This window comes from Typopeltis vanoorti, chromosome 4 (assembly GCF_054136105.1).
Source record: "Typopeltis vanoorti isolate ZY-2024b chromosome 4, IOZ_Tvanoo_1.0, whole genome shotgun sequence".
NCBI classification, from domain to species: Eukaryota; Metazoa; Arthropoda; class Arachnida; order Uropygi; family Thelyphonidae; genus Typopeltis; species Typopeltis vanoorti.
In genome coordinates this window covers 57990438-58009268 of record NC_143552.1, presented here as the reverse complement: position 1 = coordinate 58009268, position 18831 = coordinate 57990438, and the positions used below count along the sequence as shown (strand labels likewise).

The 18831-nt window shown below is 33.8% G+C and overlaps 2 protein-coding genes across 5 annotated transcripts in view; one reads left to right on the top strand and one right to left on the bottom strand.

Moving 5' to 3' along the window:
* The window catches only part of Scgbeta (sarcoglycan beta), a 112424-nt gene extending 106744 nt beyond the window's left edge, over positions 1–5680 (top strand). For all 4 annotated transcript variants that reach the window (XM_090391201.1, XM_090391202.1, XM_090391203.1 and 1 more), the window contains one exon: positions 3654–5680. In XM_090391201.1, the coding sequence (XP_090247327.1) occupies positions 3654–3863 (210 nt within the window). In that variant the 3' untranslated portion in view covers positions 3864–5680. The remainder of the gene's footprint in view (positions 1–3653) is intronic.
* A 3787-nt stretch (positions 5681–9467) lies between these two features.
* LOC150107335 (uncharacterized) overlaps positions 9468–18831 on the bottom strand; it is a 76494-nt gene continuing 67130 nt past the window's right edge. Inside the window, exons 5-6 of the mRNA XM_090391200.1 lie at positions 16337–16387; positions 9468–9957 (exon numbers count right to left, since the gene is read on the bottom strand). Of these exons, the coding sequence (XP_090247326.1) occupies positions 9874–9957; positions 16337–16387 (135 nt within the window). The 3' untranslated portion in view covers positions 9468–9873. The remainder of the gene's footprint in view (positions 9958–16336; positions 16388–18831) is intronic.

Below are 18831 nucleotides of genomic sequence, written 5' to 3'. Positions count from 1 at the left end.
ACTCCCTGGTGGACACAGGAAGTTAAAGAGGCAGTGAAGGAAAAGAAGAAAGCATATCAAAAGTTCCTGTCAAATAAGTCAGCTTGTGCTCTTAGAGAATGTAGAGACAAATGCAAGAATGTTAAACACTGTGTAAAACTAGCTAAACAAAAGTCATGGGAGGACTTTGGCAAGAATATAGAAAATAAATATCAAGAAGGTGGTAAGATATTCTGGAGGTTGTTGAAGAAGCTTAGGAATGGAGGAAAGAGTGCTGTAAAAGGAGATAGAGATGATAAAGGTGACATGAAAATGGGAGAAAAAAAGATATGCTTTGAAGTATGGAGTAATTACTATGAAAAACTGCTAAGTGAAACAAGCAGTGATGACAGAACAGTGGTAAAAAACCCTGCCCAGGCATGCAGTCAGGAATACATATCCATACTTGAAGTAGAAAAAGCCATCAAAGGCTTGAAATGTGGAAAGGCAGCAGGAGTAGATGATATTCGACCAGAAATGCTGAAGTATGGTGGTATAAGTCTTACAGTGGCTGCACTGCGTAGTTCAGAAAGCCTGGACAGAGGGACGAATTCCTGATGATTGGAGTAGAGCTATAATAGTACCCATATATAAAAAAGGGAAATAAAACTGAATGTGAGAATTTCAGAGGTATTTCCCTACTGAGTGTTCCTGGCAAGATCTATGCAAGTATACTTGAGAAACTGTTGAGAAGAATTGTGGCAGAAAAGCTTGGTGAAGAACAAGCTGGATTCAGGCCAAATAGAGGCTGTCAGGATCAGATCTTCACTTTACGACAAATAGTCAAGAAAGCATGGGAATATAACAAAGATCTGTATTTAAGTTTTGTTGATTTGGAAAAGGCATATGACAAGGTGCCAAGAGAGAAGCTATTCAATACGCTGCAGTTATATGGTGTCAATGGGGCATTATATCAAGCAATACTTTGTCTTTATTTGAGTTGTAAGTCAGCAGTTAGAATTGAAGTATAGGAAGATGGTTTAATGTTAAATCTGGTGTGAGACAAGGATGTACATTATCCCGTCTGTTATTCATTATCTATATGGATCACATTATGAAGGAAAGTGGTATTAAACATGATATCGAAATTGGAGATGTTAATGTCAGCTCTTTGCTTTATGTGGATTATGCTATACTTCTAAATAAATCCACTACAAGTCTGCAAGATTCTCTGACTAAATTAAATAGCTGTTGTAATAGATATGGTATGAAGGTCAGTAATAAAAAGACAAAAACAATGAAAATAGGCAGAATCATTGAAAATGTCGAGTGTGTTGTGAATGGAGAACCTGTGGAACAAGTAAAACGTTTCAGCTACTTAGGCACGATTTTTACTGAAGATGGTAAATTAAATAAAGAAATAGACAACAGAATCAGCAAAGCTGGTATGGTGGGAAATCAATTGAATAAATTCATGTGGAATAAGAGAGAAATTAGTCGGAATACTAAATTAGCTGTATACAAGACAGTGTTCAAACCAGTTTTAACTTATTGATCTGAGAGCTGGGTCAGAAGTAAAACACTTGACCAAAGACTAGCGACCGCAGATATGAGAGTCCTGAGAAAGATTATAGGTGTGAACAGATGGCATCAATAGGAAAGAACTTGACATTGTCAGCATCCAGGAATGTGTTAGCAGAGCTAATCTCAGGTGGTATGGTCACTTAAACAGAATGGGCAAAGAAAGATTAGCAAAACATGTGTTCTCTGCCAGGTTGGCAGCTAAACGACCCAGAGGAAGACCAAGATATAGGTGGATTGATACGGTACAACGTGCCTTAGACGATAATAATATAAGATCTGATAATGTTGGAGTCTTGACAAATAACAGGCTGATTTGGAGGAAAATTGTAGATAGGAAGTTAGTAATGATGTAATTTTTAAGAAAAGTTGTTTAAAACATCATCAAATTCCTGCCATGTACCCTCAAGGGGTGTACAGGATATGATAGTACTACATATCCTGTACACCCCTTGAGGGTACATGGCAGGAATTTGATAATGATGATGTTTTAAACAACTTTTCTTTCGACTCCTTATCATGTCTTCTGGATCTGCAGAACTTGGTCATAACCAACTATCTAAGAAATGTAGCCTAAAGTCCCTTAGATACAGTGCTATTCTAAATTAAATTCACTATGAGAAACCATTCCTTTGGATTGTTATCTTAAAAGTAAAAAAATCTGGAACCAATTTTTTCTTCTCCAAATTTCTCAACAGTGTTTTTTAATTTTCACTATAGATGGTATGAGAACTCTAATCCAGTCTCTGGAATTAGAATATCAGACCAGGCTTTCTGAAGTATGAGTATAACTACTATAAAATTTTTATACATCTATATTTGAATATTTAGTTGAAATCATCAACTTCAGCTGTCTTTCATCATTTCAGATTTACAATTAAAATAAAGATTAAGGTTGACAAATTTTTATAAAGATTCTAAATACTGAATTTCAGTAAAAGTCATTCCATTTTCCTGGAATAGTTTACATTAAAAAAAAAAATGTAATGCTTATGCATTTTATGAAAGGTACAATTAATTAATTTCTAGAAAAGGGATGTCTAAAAATTTTATTTTTCTCATATTAATGTAGTGTAAAAAATAATTCGAAACACTCCATTTTTTTTATTCAGAATACAATTATTTCATTGTGTTTTGAATAAAAATTGTAATTGCTATGCACATGCATGTAACTGTGTATATACAGTGACAAAAAAACAAACATAAAAGCAAATGGGAGAGGGTTAACTGCAAAATACAGCCAACTTTCCCTATATCAAACCCATGACTACAGGCATAGCTTATTGAAATAAATTATCGTTTGTGTGCTGTTGTGAATTTCCTTTAGCACAGCCTTGCCTGTGGAACTTTTTTCAGTGTGGATTTTTTAGCAGTTTGTTATAACATTTTTGCTATAGTGAGTTAACTGAAGGCTCCTCATATGAGATTATAATGGATAGTGTAATGAAATTTTGCAGTTCTTCACCCAAATTCTAAATTACAAGGGCTGTAATATAGGGTTAAGTTTTCTATTTGTTAATGAACATTGTCTATCATTATATAACATAAAGGTAATTTATCATTTTCCAGAATAGGAATGGTAATTGATTCCTATCAGTCTACATGTCTTATATATTAAGACATGCAGACTAATTTTTATTAGCTGTTTTATCAGTTTTTACCTTTCAAATTTGGAAAACGCTGCTTTAATTAAATTCATCTTCTGAGAAAATTTAAATCAGTGTAAAGTCACATTATTCATGAGTATCATGATCAATCAGATGTTCATATACTACCATTTAGTAAACTGGAGTAAATTTTCAAGTTGAATGCTGACTACTTAATATTAATTCATTATTAATTATGCTTGAATATGAATTTTACAGACGAACAGATATCATTATTAATTGCCAACTACAATTTAGCTGCAATAATTTTGCATTTGTGCTGTGCTAAATTTTCATGTTGTTAGCCTCATAGCATGGAAATTAAAATGTTGCAGTGACAGTTTTCATAAATGGTAAAGCATGAATATAAAATTTTTATTTATATAAAAAAATTTCCATCTATTTGCTTTCTCTTTATTTTCAGTCATTATTGGTTTTAAAAAAAAAAACACTATTTATTATTTACAGAATAAGAGTATTATTTTGGATGGTAAGAATGGCGTTATGATATCAATGGACAAGATTCCTTTGGCAGCTGAACCTCAAGACAATGCTCCCCGTTGGTATAAAGTTTGTGTCTGCATGCCAAGTGGTAGAGTTTTTCGTATTCCAGTTCGTGACCATGGATATGGCTGTCAGGATGTGCGCTTTCCAGAAAGTGTTAATCCCTGCTTGTAAGATGAATTAAGTGGATTTATTTATTTTTTTGCTTCACGGCATTTTGTATGCTGTCTGTTTTAATATATGGATAGTGTTGATTTCAGAGGGACTAGTGCAATTGAAGAAATTTAAATTGGACAATTATGAAAGATTTCTGCATAATTTGGCCTGCTTTATATCTATTTTTTGTTGTGTTTTGCAGTATTTCACATGTCAAAAGGCACAAATGAGCTAGTTATGTGTATTAATGAAAAGATGATAATGCTATTACATTTTAGTATTACCTGAGTATGATGAGCCAATAATATTAAGCCACTGAAAAGAACCTAGTCTCATACACTTAAAATGGGAGATTTTGTAGCTCACTGGAGGTGGCATGTGCTGTCCGTGGTGCTAGAGTGCCTGAAGGAAAAGCGTTGCAAGTTCTATTGTAGTCGCCAGCTAGAAGAACTTTTACGAAGCCTTTTTTTTTGACTGGTTTCCAAGTTAGTCAATCTGGCACTTACGAGCAGGTTTTTCTTCCTGTAAACTTGAGAAAATCAACCATAGAACCCATACTATTTTCAGACAGTAAACATAGTGTTAGGATTAGGGACCACGAGATGGCAGCACTTCTTGGCCACCTCCCTTCTCCAGACCATGTATAATTAGTGATAATCTTGGGCCAGTTATCTCTGATTGGCTACCGGTGGAGATTGAACTTCTCCCTCGGTCTTCAGAAGTTAGATATGACTAAAATGGCCTCGTCTACTCCCTCTACAGGAATAAAAGACGTTAACTGATAGCTGATCTGCAAATACATAAGTTAAAGGTATATAAGTATGTCTTTATTGCTGAGCAAGACCTCAGTTTAACCCCTTTAAGGATATTTTTATGTGACTTCCACCCATAGAAAGTTATAAACCTTTACATTAGTACCATGAATGGGCTAAGTATTTTTATTATTTTTTTTTCACAATCCAGACCGTTCTAGAGAAGACTAGACATGGAACTTTTTTCAAGCCACTTCAGGTTTCCAATAAGCAGGGTAGTCTCAAATTAGGCAATGAAATTCATCTCCCATCTAAAGACATTCATGAAACATCATGCGCATGGTGGGATTTCAAACCCTCAGCCTATTGGTTTGGTTGGAGAGCAGCTATGCTAACCACTTGGGGGGGGGGGGGGGGGCAAAGATTAAAAAAATTTTCCTCCCACTAAACAAGCCAGAACATCATAAGCAGGTGCACATTTGCCTCATGGCTTCAGCATTAATAAATGACACTAAGAACAAAAGTCTATAACTGATGGAGATAGGGAATTTTTTAAAATAACATGGAACAATTTACAAATAACCACAACTTTGAATGAAAGATTTGGGATTTGAATTGCATTAAAAGGAAGGGAGAAAAAGTAAGAAAGATGGAGGTTGCGATTCGTGTACTTTGTAGGTTAGTTATTTAGTGTGGTTCTAATAGTTCAAGTATGAAGTGGTTTCCATTAATGATGCTGTCTTTCCGAACTTCCATAATCTAACAGTGCGGTTTCAGTACTTGAGATAGGCCACGTGTGAGAAATAGGGTACTATGGTTGGAAACCCAACTTGTAGTCATAACATGATTGTCAAAACACAGTGAAAGAGGAAACAGTTTAAATAAGTGTGTGTATCAGAAATGTTCTGAGATTATTTAAAACAAGAAATATCCAGTAAATGTTATGAGCATTTGTCTCTATTTGGTACAAAATGAGTAATGTAAAATCAAATGCTTCTAAAATTTGCATTTATGTTTTTTTTAAATCATGGATTTTGTCATCTTTATGTAATGTATTGTGAATAAATTACTTGTAACAATGTGGATCCTTGCATTCTTTTAACAGAAAACGAATTTCCTTTAACTAAAAATATTTCTAGGGAAAAAAGAAAAAAAAAAAAACTGCAGCACTACAAATGTGGGAATCCATTTTAGTGAAGAGAAAGTTATCAATGGGTAAAATTAAGTAAACGTTTCCTTGCATTAGGGATTTAGTAACTGGTTTTCCATGATTTATATTTATATAATAACTTATACTAATGTTTTTGTTTCTAATCGATCCAACCAGCTTGCTCTTTCAGCCCATATTTTTTATTACCATAATTTAATTTGCCATTTTGACTAAAAAAAAAATTGTACCTAAATAGTGCATTTAGGTATACATGAATGAATGCCTGTATTTATACCATACTGAGATTTACAAGCCCCTTGAAGTCCTTGGCTTATAATTTTTAATAGGATAAGGTGGTTAATCTTATATCTATAAATATATTTTTGTATATTTATATATTTTTGTATATTTATAGTTTTCCCGACTATGGGAGACAGTCTCTGTATGAGATCAGCTAATTCACTTTCAGTTGAAAATATCCTATAAAGATTCTTCACATTATAGACACAATTTCAACTCAGGTCTTTCCAGCTAAAGGGCATCAACAATATCAAATGACCTACATTAGCTCTATATGAATTTTTTTCAGTTGAAAATTTGTTTCTCTTGCTGATTTTCATACTGAATTTGCTATTCTACAAATTGATAAACACACAGAAGATTTAAGAGAATCTCTTATTTGAATATAGCATTTAATATAATGTTCCTTAACGTCTATAGAATTATAAATAATGGGGATACACTTGTTTTAACATCATTTTAATAATTATAAAACCTCACCACAAACAGTTCAGAAATAAAAGGAAGCTTTGTTGATCTCAAAAAAAAAAAATAAAATAAAATAAAACAGTTCAGAAATAAAAGGAAGCTTTGTTGATCTCAAAAAAAAAAAAAAAAAAATATAATTATAAAACCTCACCACAAACAGTTCAGAAATGAAAGGAATATAAGGATCTCTACTTAAGCTTTGTCGATCTAAAATATATATATATATATATATATATTTTTTTTTTTTTTTTTTTTTTGAGATCAACAAAGCTTCCTTTTATTTCTGAACTGTTTGTGGTGAGGTTTTATAATTATATTTTTTTTTTTTTTGAGATCAACAAAGCTTCCTTTTATTTCTGAACTGTTTTATTTTATTTTATTTTTTTTTTTTTTTTGAGATCAATAAAGCTTCCTTTTATTTCTGAACTGTTTGTGGTGAGGTAAAAAGTCTTGGCTTTTTATGAGGTTCAGATAGTTTATTCTTCACCATATCTAATGTATACTTACATAAATGATTGAAGGAAAAACTGGCAAAGAGCCAAATAAGAGTTTCCAAGATCAAATTTTACTTCACACATTAGTTTTCTCGAAAAATGGAGGAATTGCTCGGAGACACCTTTGAGAAGGTTCTTCCAGAGAATAGAGGCAGATAAAATAAAAGAAAGTAGGTTCAGTGGGTTTGCAGTTGGATGGCAAAAGAAGTTGAGCAGCCAGTGATTGTGTTTTAACAGGTTTAGTGGAAAGCAGAGAAATTATGGTTTAGTGCAGTGCCTTTTGAAAATAAAGCAAAAACAGTCTTTGAGGTAGCTATTCATAGGAATCACTGATTGCATTAGCCAAATTGTGACCAATGCCCATTTATACAACATTGCATTCACTTATATTAGGGGTTTTCAATGCATGGTCACCAGAGCTCTTTGTTGTGGCCTGCCAGCCATTTTGAAAAAATAACTACTTAGCATTAAAATGCGATTAAATAAAAAATAATCTGGGTGCTCATATAAGTGCATGCAGGTTCGTCATGTCAGCCATAGCCTATTGTGGTTTTATATTGCCAGACTTTGTTCATTAGTATGAGACATATTTATTAAGTGGATAATAACCATTACACGGCTATTTTGGATCATTTTTTGGGTTCACCTTCCATCACTATGGCATCTATGAGCAAAAAGCATAAATCAAGTGATTCTTGTCAGGTTTTTAATGAAAAGTGGACCAATTTGTATTTTTTTGTGCCGATCAATGATGAGTCAGTGTGTATCAAAAGAATACAATATAAAACGACACTATGAGGGCTTCACTTCAAGGGTGATTCCGTGTGGACAAAGTGAACCGTGAGTCAAAGTAAGTTATATAATCGCTGAAAAAAATTGCTAAAAAACCAAAAGCCTTCTTGGATGGCAAGTTTGTGAAAGTGTCTCATTGCTGCTGGGGATATTCTGTGCCCAAATAATAAAGAAGTGTTTAAAAAACTGAGTTTGTCTGAGGTAACTGTAGCACAATGTGTCGAAGAACTTGCCAATGACATTGAAGGAACTTTAAAAAAACGGTCGTCTGAATTTACGTCATATTCACTTGCTTTAGATGACAGTACAGATGTGAAGGATACAGCACAACTGGCTGTCTTTGTCCATGGCATTGATCAACAATTCAACGTGACAGAAGAACTGCTAGCGCTCGTACCTCTGACGGGAACGACGAAAGGCACTGATATTCTCGAAGCCAGCAAAAAAATGTTCCAGAATTTCAACTTCAGGGGTGTGGTGCTCCTGCTATGGTGGGAAAGAACCGGACCTAGAAGGAAAAGATTTCGTCCATTACCACTGTTTAATCCATCAGGAGAATTTGTGCCCAAAAACTATTGGATTTGAAAATGTCATGTAAGTTATTGTGACTGTCGTCAACATTATTAGGGTAAGAGGATTGAATCATCGTCAATTCCAAGAGTTTTTGACTCAAGAGTATGAAGCGGATCACGGCAATGTGGTTTATTATAGTGATGTGCATTGGTTGAGCAGAGGGAAGGTTCTTAAAAATCTTTGACTTAATGAGCGAAATACAGCAGTTCATGCAAACCAAGGGGGACCCGATTGCGGAATTTAACGATCTGAAGTGGATGACAGACTTTGCCTTTGTGACCGACATCTCGTTGCATATGAATGACCTAAATACACGGCTACAATCCAAAGATTAACTGGTGCGCACTCTGTTTGATCACATCAAAGCTTTTGTGGCCAAGCTCAAACTTTGGGGCGCACAACTCGCAAAAAAAGACAACTCATTTTCAGCTTCTCGCTGAGTCCAACTGTTCGTCTCTTGATGAATATGCTACAAAATTAGCCATGTTGCCAAGTGAGTTCGAAGAGAGAGATATTCAGTGATTTTCGTAACCAACAGTCTTCTTTAGATTTATTTTCAATGCCATTCAGTGTCAGTGCTGCAGAAATGCCAGGCTCAGCACAAATGGAGCTGCTTGAATTCCAAAACAACTCTTCTTTGAGAGAAAAATTATTCAATGTGCCCTTGCTTACATTTTACAAAGACTACATTTCTGAGGATGCATTCCCTAATCTTTGCCGGCATGCTTTGAAGATGTGCGCTTTGTTAGGAAGCACATACTTATGTCAGCAGTTCTCCAGAATGAAGCATGTGAAGTCAAAGACAAGAACTCAGATTTCTCGAGAATACTTTGCGCATAGCGACTTCCAACACTGATGCCAACATCGACAAGCTGGTCAAGGAAAAACGTTGCCCATCGACATTGTAAAAAATGAATGTTTTCTTCATTAAATTATCTTTTTTCAAGTATTGATTGTATTTACTTATCAAGTATATAGAATGCAAAGGTGAATATTAAAATATATAAGTTGCTATGCTTAATTAAAAGAAAGAACAAGAGGGTTTATGATATTGATCAAAAACAAAAGAAATATAGAAATTATATTAAATTAATCATGTAACAATCCTTGAATAATTTATTGGCTTTTTATGCAATGAAAACTAGCATTTTAAACTAGTTACACAGTTAAGAAGCTGCCAACAACATCAGATCACAAACTGTAAAAACGAAGTGCAAATCACACTTGCCATAACATTTTAAAATTCACATAGATATAATACATCTGTAAAACTACCAGCAGATGTTAATAAAAATTATTTTTAAAACCTGAAATAGTAATATAATATATAAATGCTCATTGTATAAAATATACTTTATAAAACTGTAGTAAAAATGGAATGTGCTAACATCAGTGAAAAGACAATACAATAACGTAAAAAAGTATACATATTTTTAAAAAAGATTTCTGTAAACAAAATTTATTCCTCTTCTTCCAAAATGGTTTGAGTGGATGGAGATTCATGGATACAAAATAATGAATTTGGGTTCCTGCAGTTCTCTTAGTGTTTGGTAATGTGATATCACACAAAGAAAACAATATACCTGATAAAGATAAAATTTTAAATATTATGAAACATGTTCAGGTTTTCAATATAAATAAAAGATTGGTATCTTAGACTGCTTTATTGACAAGTGTAAATATGAATTATGAACTTACTTGATTTCTGTTATTCATTGATGAAATTTTGTTAGATATGACACTTTTTTTTGATGAAGAAAAAATAAACGTCCTGGTAAATCATCAAGGCTATCGCTGGTGATTTACAGCACAATTTTATTCTTTTTATGACTCCCAAAAATTCAATAGCAAATAAAAACCATGTGTGAGGGAGAAGTAGAGGGATGGAGTCAAGAGCAAAGAATTTGTTAATATTCTTTTTGAAGAGTTGGAGATTGTAGTCATTATGGGAATACTTTATAGGGAAGAATGACAGTATCAGGTTTATTTTAAGACAGCAGTTTGAGCTGTAAAAGGATGTTGGACATAGTGGATGCCCAGATAGCTGTAGAGGAAATACATTTTTTTTTTTTTTTTTTTTTAATTTACTATCTAAAGGCTGAAGAGTGTCCGTGAGACAGGAGTTATCAATCAACTGTCCTCTTTTGAACAGCACTGAAACTTTTTCAAGATTTTAGGTACACCACCTGAACTGGAAGATGTGGATTTGGAATTCTATAAAGGATAGACAAGAAAAAGTGAATAAACGAAAAATTAAGTGAAAAAAAAGATGCCAAGGATGCTATGGAAGTAATGTGACTATGCCTAAAAACGTTAAGAACAAATCTTAACCTTTCTGGGCATAATTAGTCTTAGCTAGTCAATCCGAGAGGAGATATCTGGACTATTTGTCATGGCTTAGGAAACTGGTTGTAGATGATCTCAAAACTTCATGTTTGAGCACAGCACGGTTTGTCATGAGTAGGATGAGTGCTATCATCAGCAAAACTGGATCATGAATGTATAATGAGAAACACCTGCATTATTCAGAAAATCTGAAAGGAGAACATCCTCCATTATACACAGTGAACAAACAATCTGAGAAAATTGACATTCCATTTACAAAGGGAGGACAGCTGACAGTTTGCTGAGAAGTCTGTCACATGCTTCATAATGTCTTGGAAATGTTAAGTACAGCAGCACAGGTTTCTCCAAACCTTTCTTTTATGGTACTTGTTCCAAAGTGGCTGATGAGATGTACTCTGGATCTTGTTTGGCAAAATCCATATTAGTAGTCACTGATTAGCTAGTACCAAAGAAGGTTGAATGTTGATTACTTTCTCTATTACTGTACAGAACAATAAGGTAAGAGTAGTAGATTCAACATCTTGATGGTAGAAACTTATCACGTTTTTTTTTTTTTTTTTTTTAACTGGCTGTATATGGAGCTTGCTTTCATTCTGTAGAGTGGGTGCCAGTTGATAAACAACAGGTGTTAGTTCCAGATTCTTCTGATGTCTTTCTGGCAGAAAACCACACGAGGAATGCAATGCAAATATATGTCATATAATGTTGAGGGGAGGGGGGGGGGATTTACCTTTGTCATCTGTGCAGGAGTTAGGTGAGAGGAATGATGCCAGGATGTTAGCTTTATTTTTGTGATGTTGCAATACAACCATCTGAGTGGAAGCACAAACAGAAGTTATACCAATAGCTTTTTGTCAGGGACCAGAAAGCATGACTGACATGAGAGGAGGGATACGTTTAGCCCTTCCAAAGTCAGAGTCCTGTTAGTGATAGTTTGGTCTTCAATGTAGACTATGAATGAAGTTAATTTTTGTCTCAAGTCACTTATGAGGCAAAATTGGTGTATTAGTTAACTGATTAACATCCTTTTGCAAAGTACACAAAATCATAAAACCAGCAATGCCATTTTTTAAGAAAGAATCAAAATTATGTATATGTGGAATAAACCGGAATGTGCATATTAACAAAAAACTTCAGTCTTATTTGAGTGAAGTGTTTGACTAATCAATTAACTTGATGGATTACAGTTAACTTTCACTATAGCAAACTTGTAGGGACCACAGGAATATAGTTGGTTATAGTAGATAATTTGCTATAGTGAATTTCTTTTAGCATAGCATTATGCCTAGCACTTGGGAAAGAATTTTTCAGTAGGTTGCAATGTAAGCAAATGTGTTATAATGGTGTTTGCTATAGTGATAGTCAGCTGTGACTGTTCTGGTTGATGACAACATGACCAAAGAAAGGAAGTTAGATTTGTGTCATGGTGTTTCCACACTAGCATGTATTGCAATGAAGCATGAATGCATTTAGACACTCAAAAACAGTTAAACAAGTTTGCTGATGAACAGATATCTTGACTAATGAGAACAAAACCTTAAATTTGTAACTAAAGATTTTTTTTTTTTTTGTTTTCATATGTATGGTTGTTATGTGCATTATTTTAGCATAATACAAACAGTTAATTACACAGAGATCAAAATTATTTTGCATAAGCTCAACTAAATCCTTACTTTGTGTTATGATATGAGGAGGCCATATACATCCAAAGGCAACAAAACTTTCATTAAGTAAGGCATTGGCTGGTGATATGTGGATTGCTTTAACTCATCAAATTCACAGTATTTACATGCTCAACTTTTAAATCTTTTGTGAGTGGGATAATCATATTACTGAATTTAATATAAGAGCACTTAATTTTTATTATTATTTTTTCTAAATGTAAGTTCTACACAAAGTACATAAATATAGTACATTAGTACTAGGATGGGCAAAATTTTTTTTTTTATGATTATTATTTTATGATAATTTGACAAGTAGGTCTCTGCCATGCCCAGTCAGATGTCCTGGAAACATAAAGATACCAGACACTAGTTTCCTCCAGAATTTTCCTGATTTGTGTCCAGTAATAGGTACGAATCAAGAGTAGTAGAAACCACATTGGTAGTCACTGATTAATTGGAGATTCCCCAATCAATCAGTGACTACCAATTATTAATGACTTTCTTTTTTTGGAATGGACTGAATATTGCTTCCATGCTGGAGAGGAGATTCCATATAAGTACAATAGATTGTAAAGATAACAATGTCAATTATGGAACACAACTGAATGAAAGGGACCATCAAGAACCAGAAGACTAGTATGAAAGCTATTCATGACTCTTCTCATCCAATGACTGTCTGGTAAAAGACAACATAGTCATACAGTAAAATGTCCTTGATATGGAGTGGAGGTGATTTGCCTTGGGGATCTTGGCAGTTTTTTTTTGTTCATGTGGCTATCATCCATGAAAAGTTTATTTGTAAACCTAAGCCTCTTATTCTGAAAAATAAGAAAAAAAACAGTGTTGCAAAACATACAATATAAATAAGGATGCTAGATTAAATATGGAATTTTTTGCTTACTGCCCCCCCCCCCCCCCAGGTTAAGAACCACTGCCCTAAAAGAATACATTTTTCTCTGTAAGAGAGCTAAACAAAAGTCATGGGAAGATTGGTAAGAATTCTGGAGGCTATTGAAAAAGCTTAGAAAGAATGAAAAGAGTACTGTTAAGAGGAATCAAAGATGATAAAGGTGACATGAAAACTGAAGATAAGGATATCCTAGATTTCTGGAGTAATTACTCTGAAAGACTTAAACAAAACAATACTAGAAAATTTTCAAGAGGAATGCAAAGAGGAGTTCACATCAATATTTAGAGAGATAGGAAAAAGCCATCAAAAACTTGAAATGCAGCTAGATAAGATAATATTTGACCAGAAATGCAAAAGTATGAAGGTATAAAAGTTTTGCAGTGGCTACACTGCATAACTCAGAAAGTTGAATTCCAGATGATTAGAATAGAGCTTTTATTGTTCCCATCTATAAAAAAAAAAAGAGAATAGAGCTGAATGTGAGTGAGAATTACAGAGAAATTTCTCTATTAAGTGTTCCAGATAAGACTTATGCAAGCATACTTTAAAAGAAGTTGAGAAAGATTGTGGAAGAGAAACTTTGAGAGACAGCAGCTGGGTTCAGGCCAAATAGAAGTTGTCAAGATCAGATTATCACTTTACAACAAATAGTTAAGAAATCATGGGAATATAATAAGGTGCCTGGGTAAATGGAACAGTATACAGGTAAGACAGTCTATATTGAAGGAAATACAGAAAGATGGCTTGATGTAAAATCAGGGATAAGACAAGAATGGATATCTCCACTTTTATTCATCATCTATATAGATTGCATAGGAAAGAAAGTGGCATTAGGCCTGATATTAGAAATGGATATAACTTGGCTCTTTGCTTTATGCAGATGATGTACTTCTAAACACATCTAGTGCAAGTCTCCAAGATTCTTTAACTAAATTGAACAACTAGTCATAGCAAATTTGGCATGAAAAATCAGCAATAAAAAGACAAATCTGCCTATCTTCATGGTTATGAAGATAGGCAGAAACATTTAACACATCAACTGCATTCTGAATGTAGAGCCTATAGAAGTAGTAAAATATTTCAGGTATTTAGGCACAGTTTTTAGTGAAGATGGCAAGTTAAATCTGGAACTAGACAACAGAATAAGTAAAGCTGGTATGGTCAGTAGCCAGTTGAATAAATTTATGTGGAATAAGAGAGAAATTAGCCAAAACAACAAACTATCAGTATACAAGACAGTATTCACACCAATTTTAAGTTATGGATCTGAATTGGATTAGAAATAAAGAACTCAGACTAGAGACCACAGATATGAGGGTTCTGAGAAAAATTTAAGATATTAGAAAGGAACTTGACATTGTTATCGGCCACTTAAATAGAATGGGTGAGGAAAGATTAGCAAAACAGGTTTTTGATAGCAAGAAAGACCACCCAGACCAAGATCTAGGTGGATTGATTCAGTCAGAAGTGCCTTAGAAGCATAAAATGTTAGATATGACAATATTGGAGTGCTCACAAGTAATAGATCGATTTGGAGGGAAATTGTCAATTTCTATTAAATTAATAAAATTAATCTAAATTCTGTTATCTTAGTTGAAAGTGGCTATTCTTGTTCTGTTTTGAAGCACAACAAATGGGATATATTGCAGAGTGCTGCTGAGTCATTCATTTGAGTTCATTGATCACGTCATAACTTAGTAATATGATTTATGCAAAGTACACATTTTGAATGTGTGCAAATATAATGAAATAACTATGCAAAACAATTAACTTGCACAGAAATTAGTTTTGATAATATAAATAGAATTTTGTTAAATATACAGCAATTCCTTGATTAGTGTGACTAATGCGTTCTTTAAAACAGGTGCATATAACCTATGGGAAAAAGTATAATTCGTCCCTCCAATTTCTTTTTTTTAAATCTTAAATTTTTTATAAAAGAATTAAAGTATGTCTCAGGGCCAAGTTAAAGGAAAACCATGAAGCTGAAAGACAATAAAACATATTCAGAATATAAATTTTATTATTCTACTTCTTAACAAAGAATTGAGCTAACGCAGTCTGGCGGGCATTTTGTTTCTTTTTTTTCATACAACCGATGGTATGGCCCTAGTGCCTCTTCTCTCTTCATTAGGGTCAGCCTCTAAGCATTGTTGCTTAAAAACTTCGATTGTACGAAAAATATTTTCAAATTGTTTCTGTGAAATCTCTTTTGGCTGACTATCAATGGTTAAATTTTCTTCATATTCTTCAGGATCTTCCCACTGTGTATCTAAATTTAGCAGGTCGGAATCACTCAATTCTTCAGAATGAGATTTAAATAACTCTTGGATGTTATCATTGAAGGGGAGAAAGAAACAAAGGATGTATGAATTGGTCGCCAACACACAAAATCACGTGGTTTATAGATAAAATTTCCCAACTGTTATACAAGCAAAATAGTTACCACTTTAAAAACTACAATGATCTTGAAAGAGAAGTTAATTTTCCAACGTGTAATAATAACCAACTCATCCCAGAAAATGGATTGATTACCCTATTATTGGAATGGATTCTCCTTTTCTCTGACGTGTCGAAGGGTCTATTCTATGGGTGTACTATAGCAGAGACACAAATTTTGGCGGTAAAAATTTGGAACATAGTATGTTGTACATAGTGTACACGGAAGTAGTATAGAATGCCATTAAAAATAACTTTGTAAAATGTTTTAAATCGATAACTAAATTATTTCATTCTGGTGAGTGATTTTTTTAAAATAACTTAGTTAGCCATAAAAATGTATAGACAGAAAATTTTTAAAATCTGTAACATTTATTTTTAAGATGTATATAGGCTTTAGAATTTGGGATTCGAAAAAAAATGCTGCACTAATCGGGGGCACATTAATCGAGGGATTACTGTATTTCATCTTAAACAATTTTTATTTTAAGCATGGTGACAAACAGAATATTATATTGGATTATGCTTTATTAGAATGTAAAAAGAAAAAAAAATCTCAGTACAAATTAGAATTAAAATCTATATCTCAAAGCAAATACTTACATGAAGACCATCAAAGCACCAGAGAATTAGAGTAGCCAGGAAAGAATATAGCTGTAAAATTACATCATCATGATCATTAGAGTATCATAAATAATACTAATCTCAGCATTACTGAATATGTAAATTAAAAAATAAAATAAATTATAGATATATTGTTAAGCAGTAAGTGATCTATATTTCAAGCATCCAATAAATGGCTTGACTAGTTTTTCTGCATAAGTCATAACACTTAAGAGGATGTGCCGAAAAGGAATTTTACACCATTCGTCTGACAGAAACCGATCGATTTGCATTTGTTCTTTGGAGGAGGGGAAATGTTGCCTGAGAGCATCATCAAATTCCTGCCATGTACCCTCAAGGGGTGTACAGGATATGAAAAAAATTACATCATTACTAACTTCCTATCTACAATTTTACTCCAAATCAGTCTGTTACTTGTCAAGACTCCAACATTATCAGATCTTATATTTCTATCGTCTAAGGCACTTGTACCATATCAATCCACCTATATCTTGGTCTTCCTCTGAGTCGTTTTGCTGCCAAACTGGCAGAGAACACTTGTTTTGCTAATCTTTCTTCGCCCATTCTGTTTAACTGACCATACCACCTGAGATTAGCTCTGCTAACGCTTTCCTGGATGCTGACAATGTCAAGTTCTTTCCTAATATCCTCGTTTTTAATATCATATTGCCATTGATGCCATCTTTTCACCCCTAAAATCTTTCTCAGGACTCTCATATCTGCGGTCTCTAGTCTTTGGTCAAGTGTTCTATTTCTGACCCAGCTCTCAGATCCATAAGTTAAAACTGGTTTGAACACTGTCTTGTATACAGCTAATTTAGTGTTCCAACTAATTTCTCTTTTATTCCATATGAATTTATTCAGTTGATTTCCCACCATACCAGTTTTGCTGATTCTGTTGTCTATTTCTATATTTAATTTACCATCTTCACTAAAAATCGTGCCTAAGTAGCTGAAATGTTTTACTTGTTCCACAGGTTTTACATTCACAACACACTCGACATTTTCAATGATTCTGCCTATTTTCATTGTTTTTGTCTTTTTATTGCTGACCTTCATACCATATCTATTACAACAGTTATTCAATTTAGTCAGAGAATCTTGCAGGCTTGTAGTGGATTTATTTAGAAGTATAGCATAATCCACATAAAGCAAAGAGCTGACATTAACATCTCCAATTTTGATATCATGTTTAATACCACTTTCCTTCATAATGTGATCCATATAGATAATGAATAACAGAGGGGATAATGTACATCCTTGTCTCGCACCAGAATTAACACTAAACCATCTTCCTGTCCTTCAATTCTAACTGCTGACTTACAACTCAAATAAAGACAAAGTATTGCTTGATATAATGCCCCATTGACACCATATAACTGCAGCGTATTGAATAGCTTCTCTCTTGGCACCTTGTCATATGCCTTTTCCAAATCGACAAAACTTAAATACAGATCTTTGTAATATTCCCATGCTTTCTTTACTATTTGTCGTAAAGTGAAGATCTGATCCTGACAGCCTCTATTTGGCCTGAATCCAGCTTGTTCTTCACCAAGCTTTTCTGCCACAATTCTTCTCAACAGTTTCTCAAGTATACTTGCATAGATCTTGTCAGGAACACTCAGTAGGGAAATACCTCTGTACTTCTCACATTGTTTTATTTCCCTTTTTATATGTGGGTACTATGAGAGCTCTACTCCAATCATCGGGAATTCGTCCTTCTGTCCAGGCTTTCTGAACTACGCAGTGCAGCCACTGTAAGACTTATACCACCATACTTCAGCATTTCTGGTCGAATATCATCTACTCCTGCTGCCTTTCCACATTTCAAGCCTTTGATGGCTTTTTCTACTTCAAGTATGGATATGAATTCCTGACTGCATGCCTGGGCAGGGTTTTTTACCACTGTGCTGTCATCACTGCTTGTTTCACTTAGCAGTTTTTCAAAGTAATTACTCCATACTTCAAGGATATCTTTTTCTCCCGTTTTCATGTCACCTTTATCATGTCTAACTCCTTTTATAGCACTCTTTCCTCCATTCCTAAGCTTCTTCAACAACCTCCAGAATATCTTACCACCTTCTTGATATTTATTTTCTATATTCTTGCCAAAGTCCTCCCATGACTTTTGTTTAGCTAGTTTTACACAGTGTTTAACATTCTTGCATTTGTCTCTATATTCACTAAGAGCACAAGCTGACTTATTTGACAGGAACTTTTGATATGCTTTCTTCTTTTCCTTCACTGCCTCTTTAACTTCCTGTGTCCACCAGGGAGTTCTGATTTTTTTATCCTTGCAGACAACCTCACGACATGCCTCTCTGGCAGAATCAATGTTTTCTTCAGAGTTTGCCACTGAATCTCCAAGGTTTGATTCCTGTACTCAAATTCTTTCATTTTTTCTTCAATAATTATTGATTATAATTATTAATTGATTATAACAAAGATTATAATCTTTGTGTATTTTAGTCTAC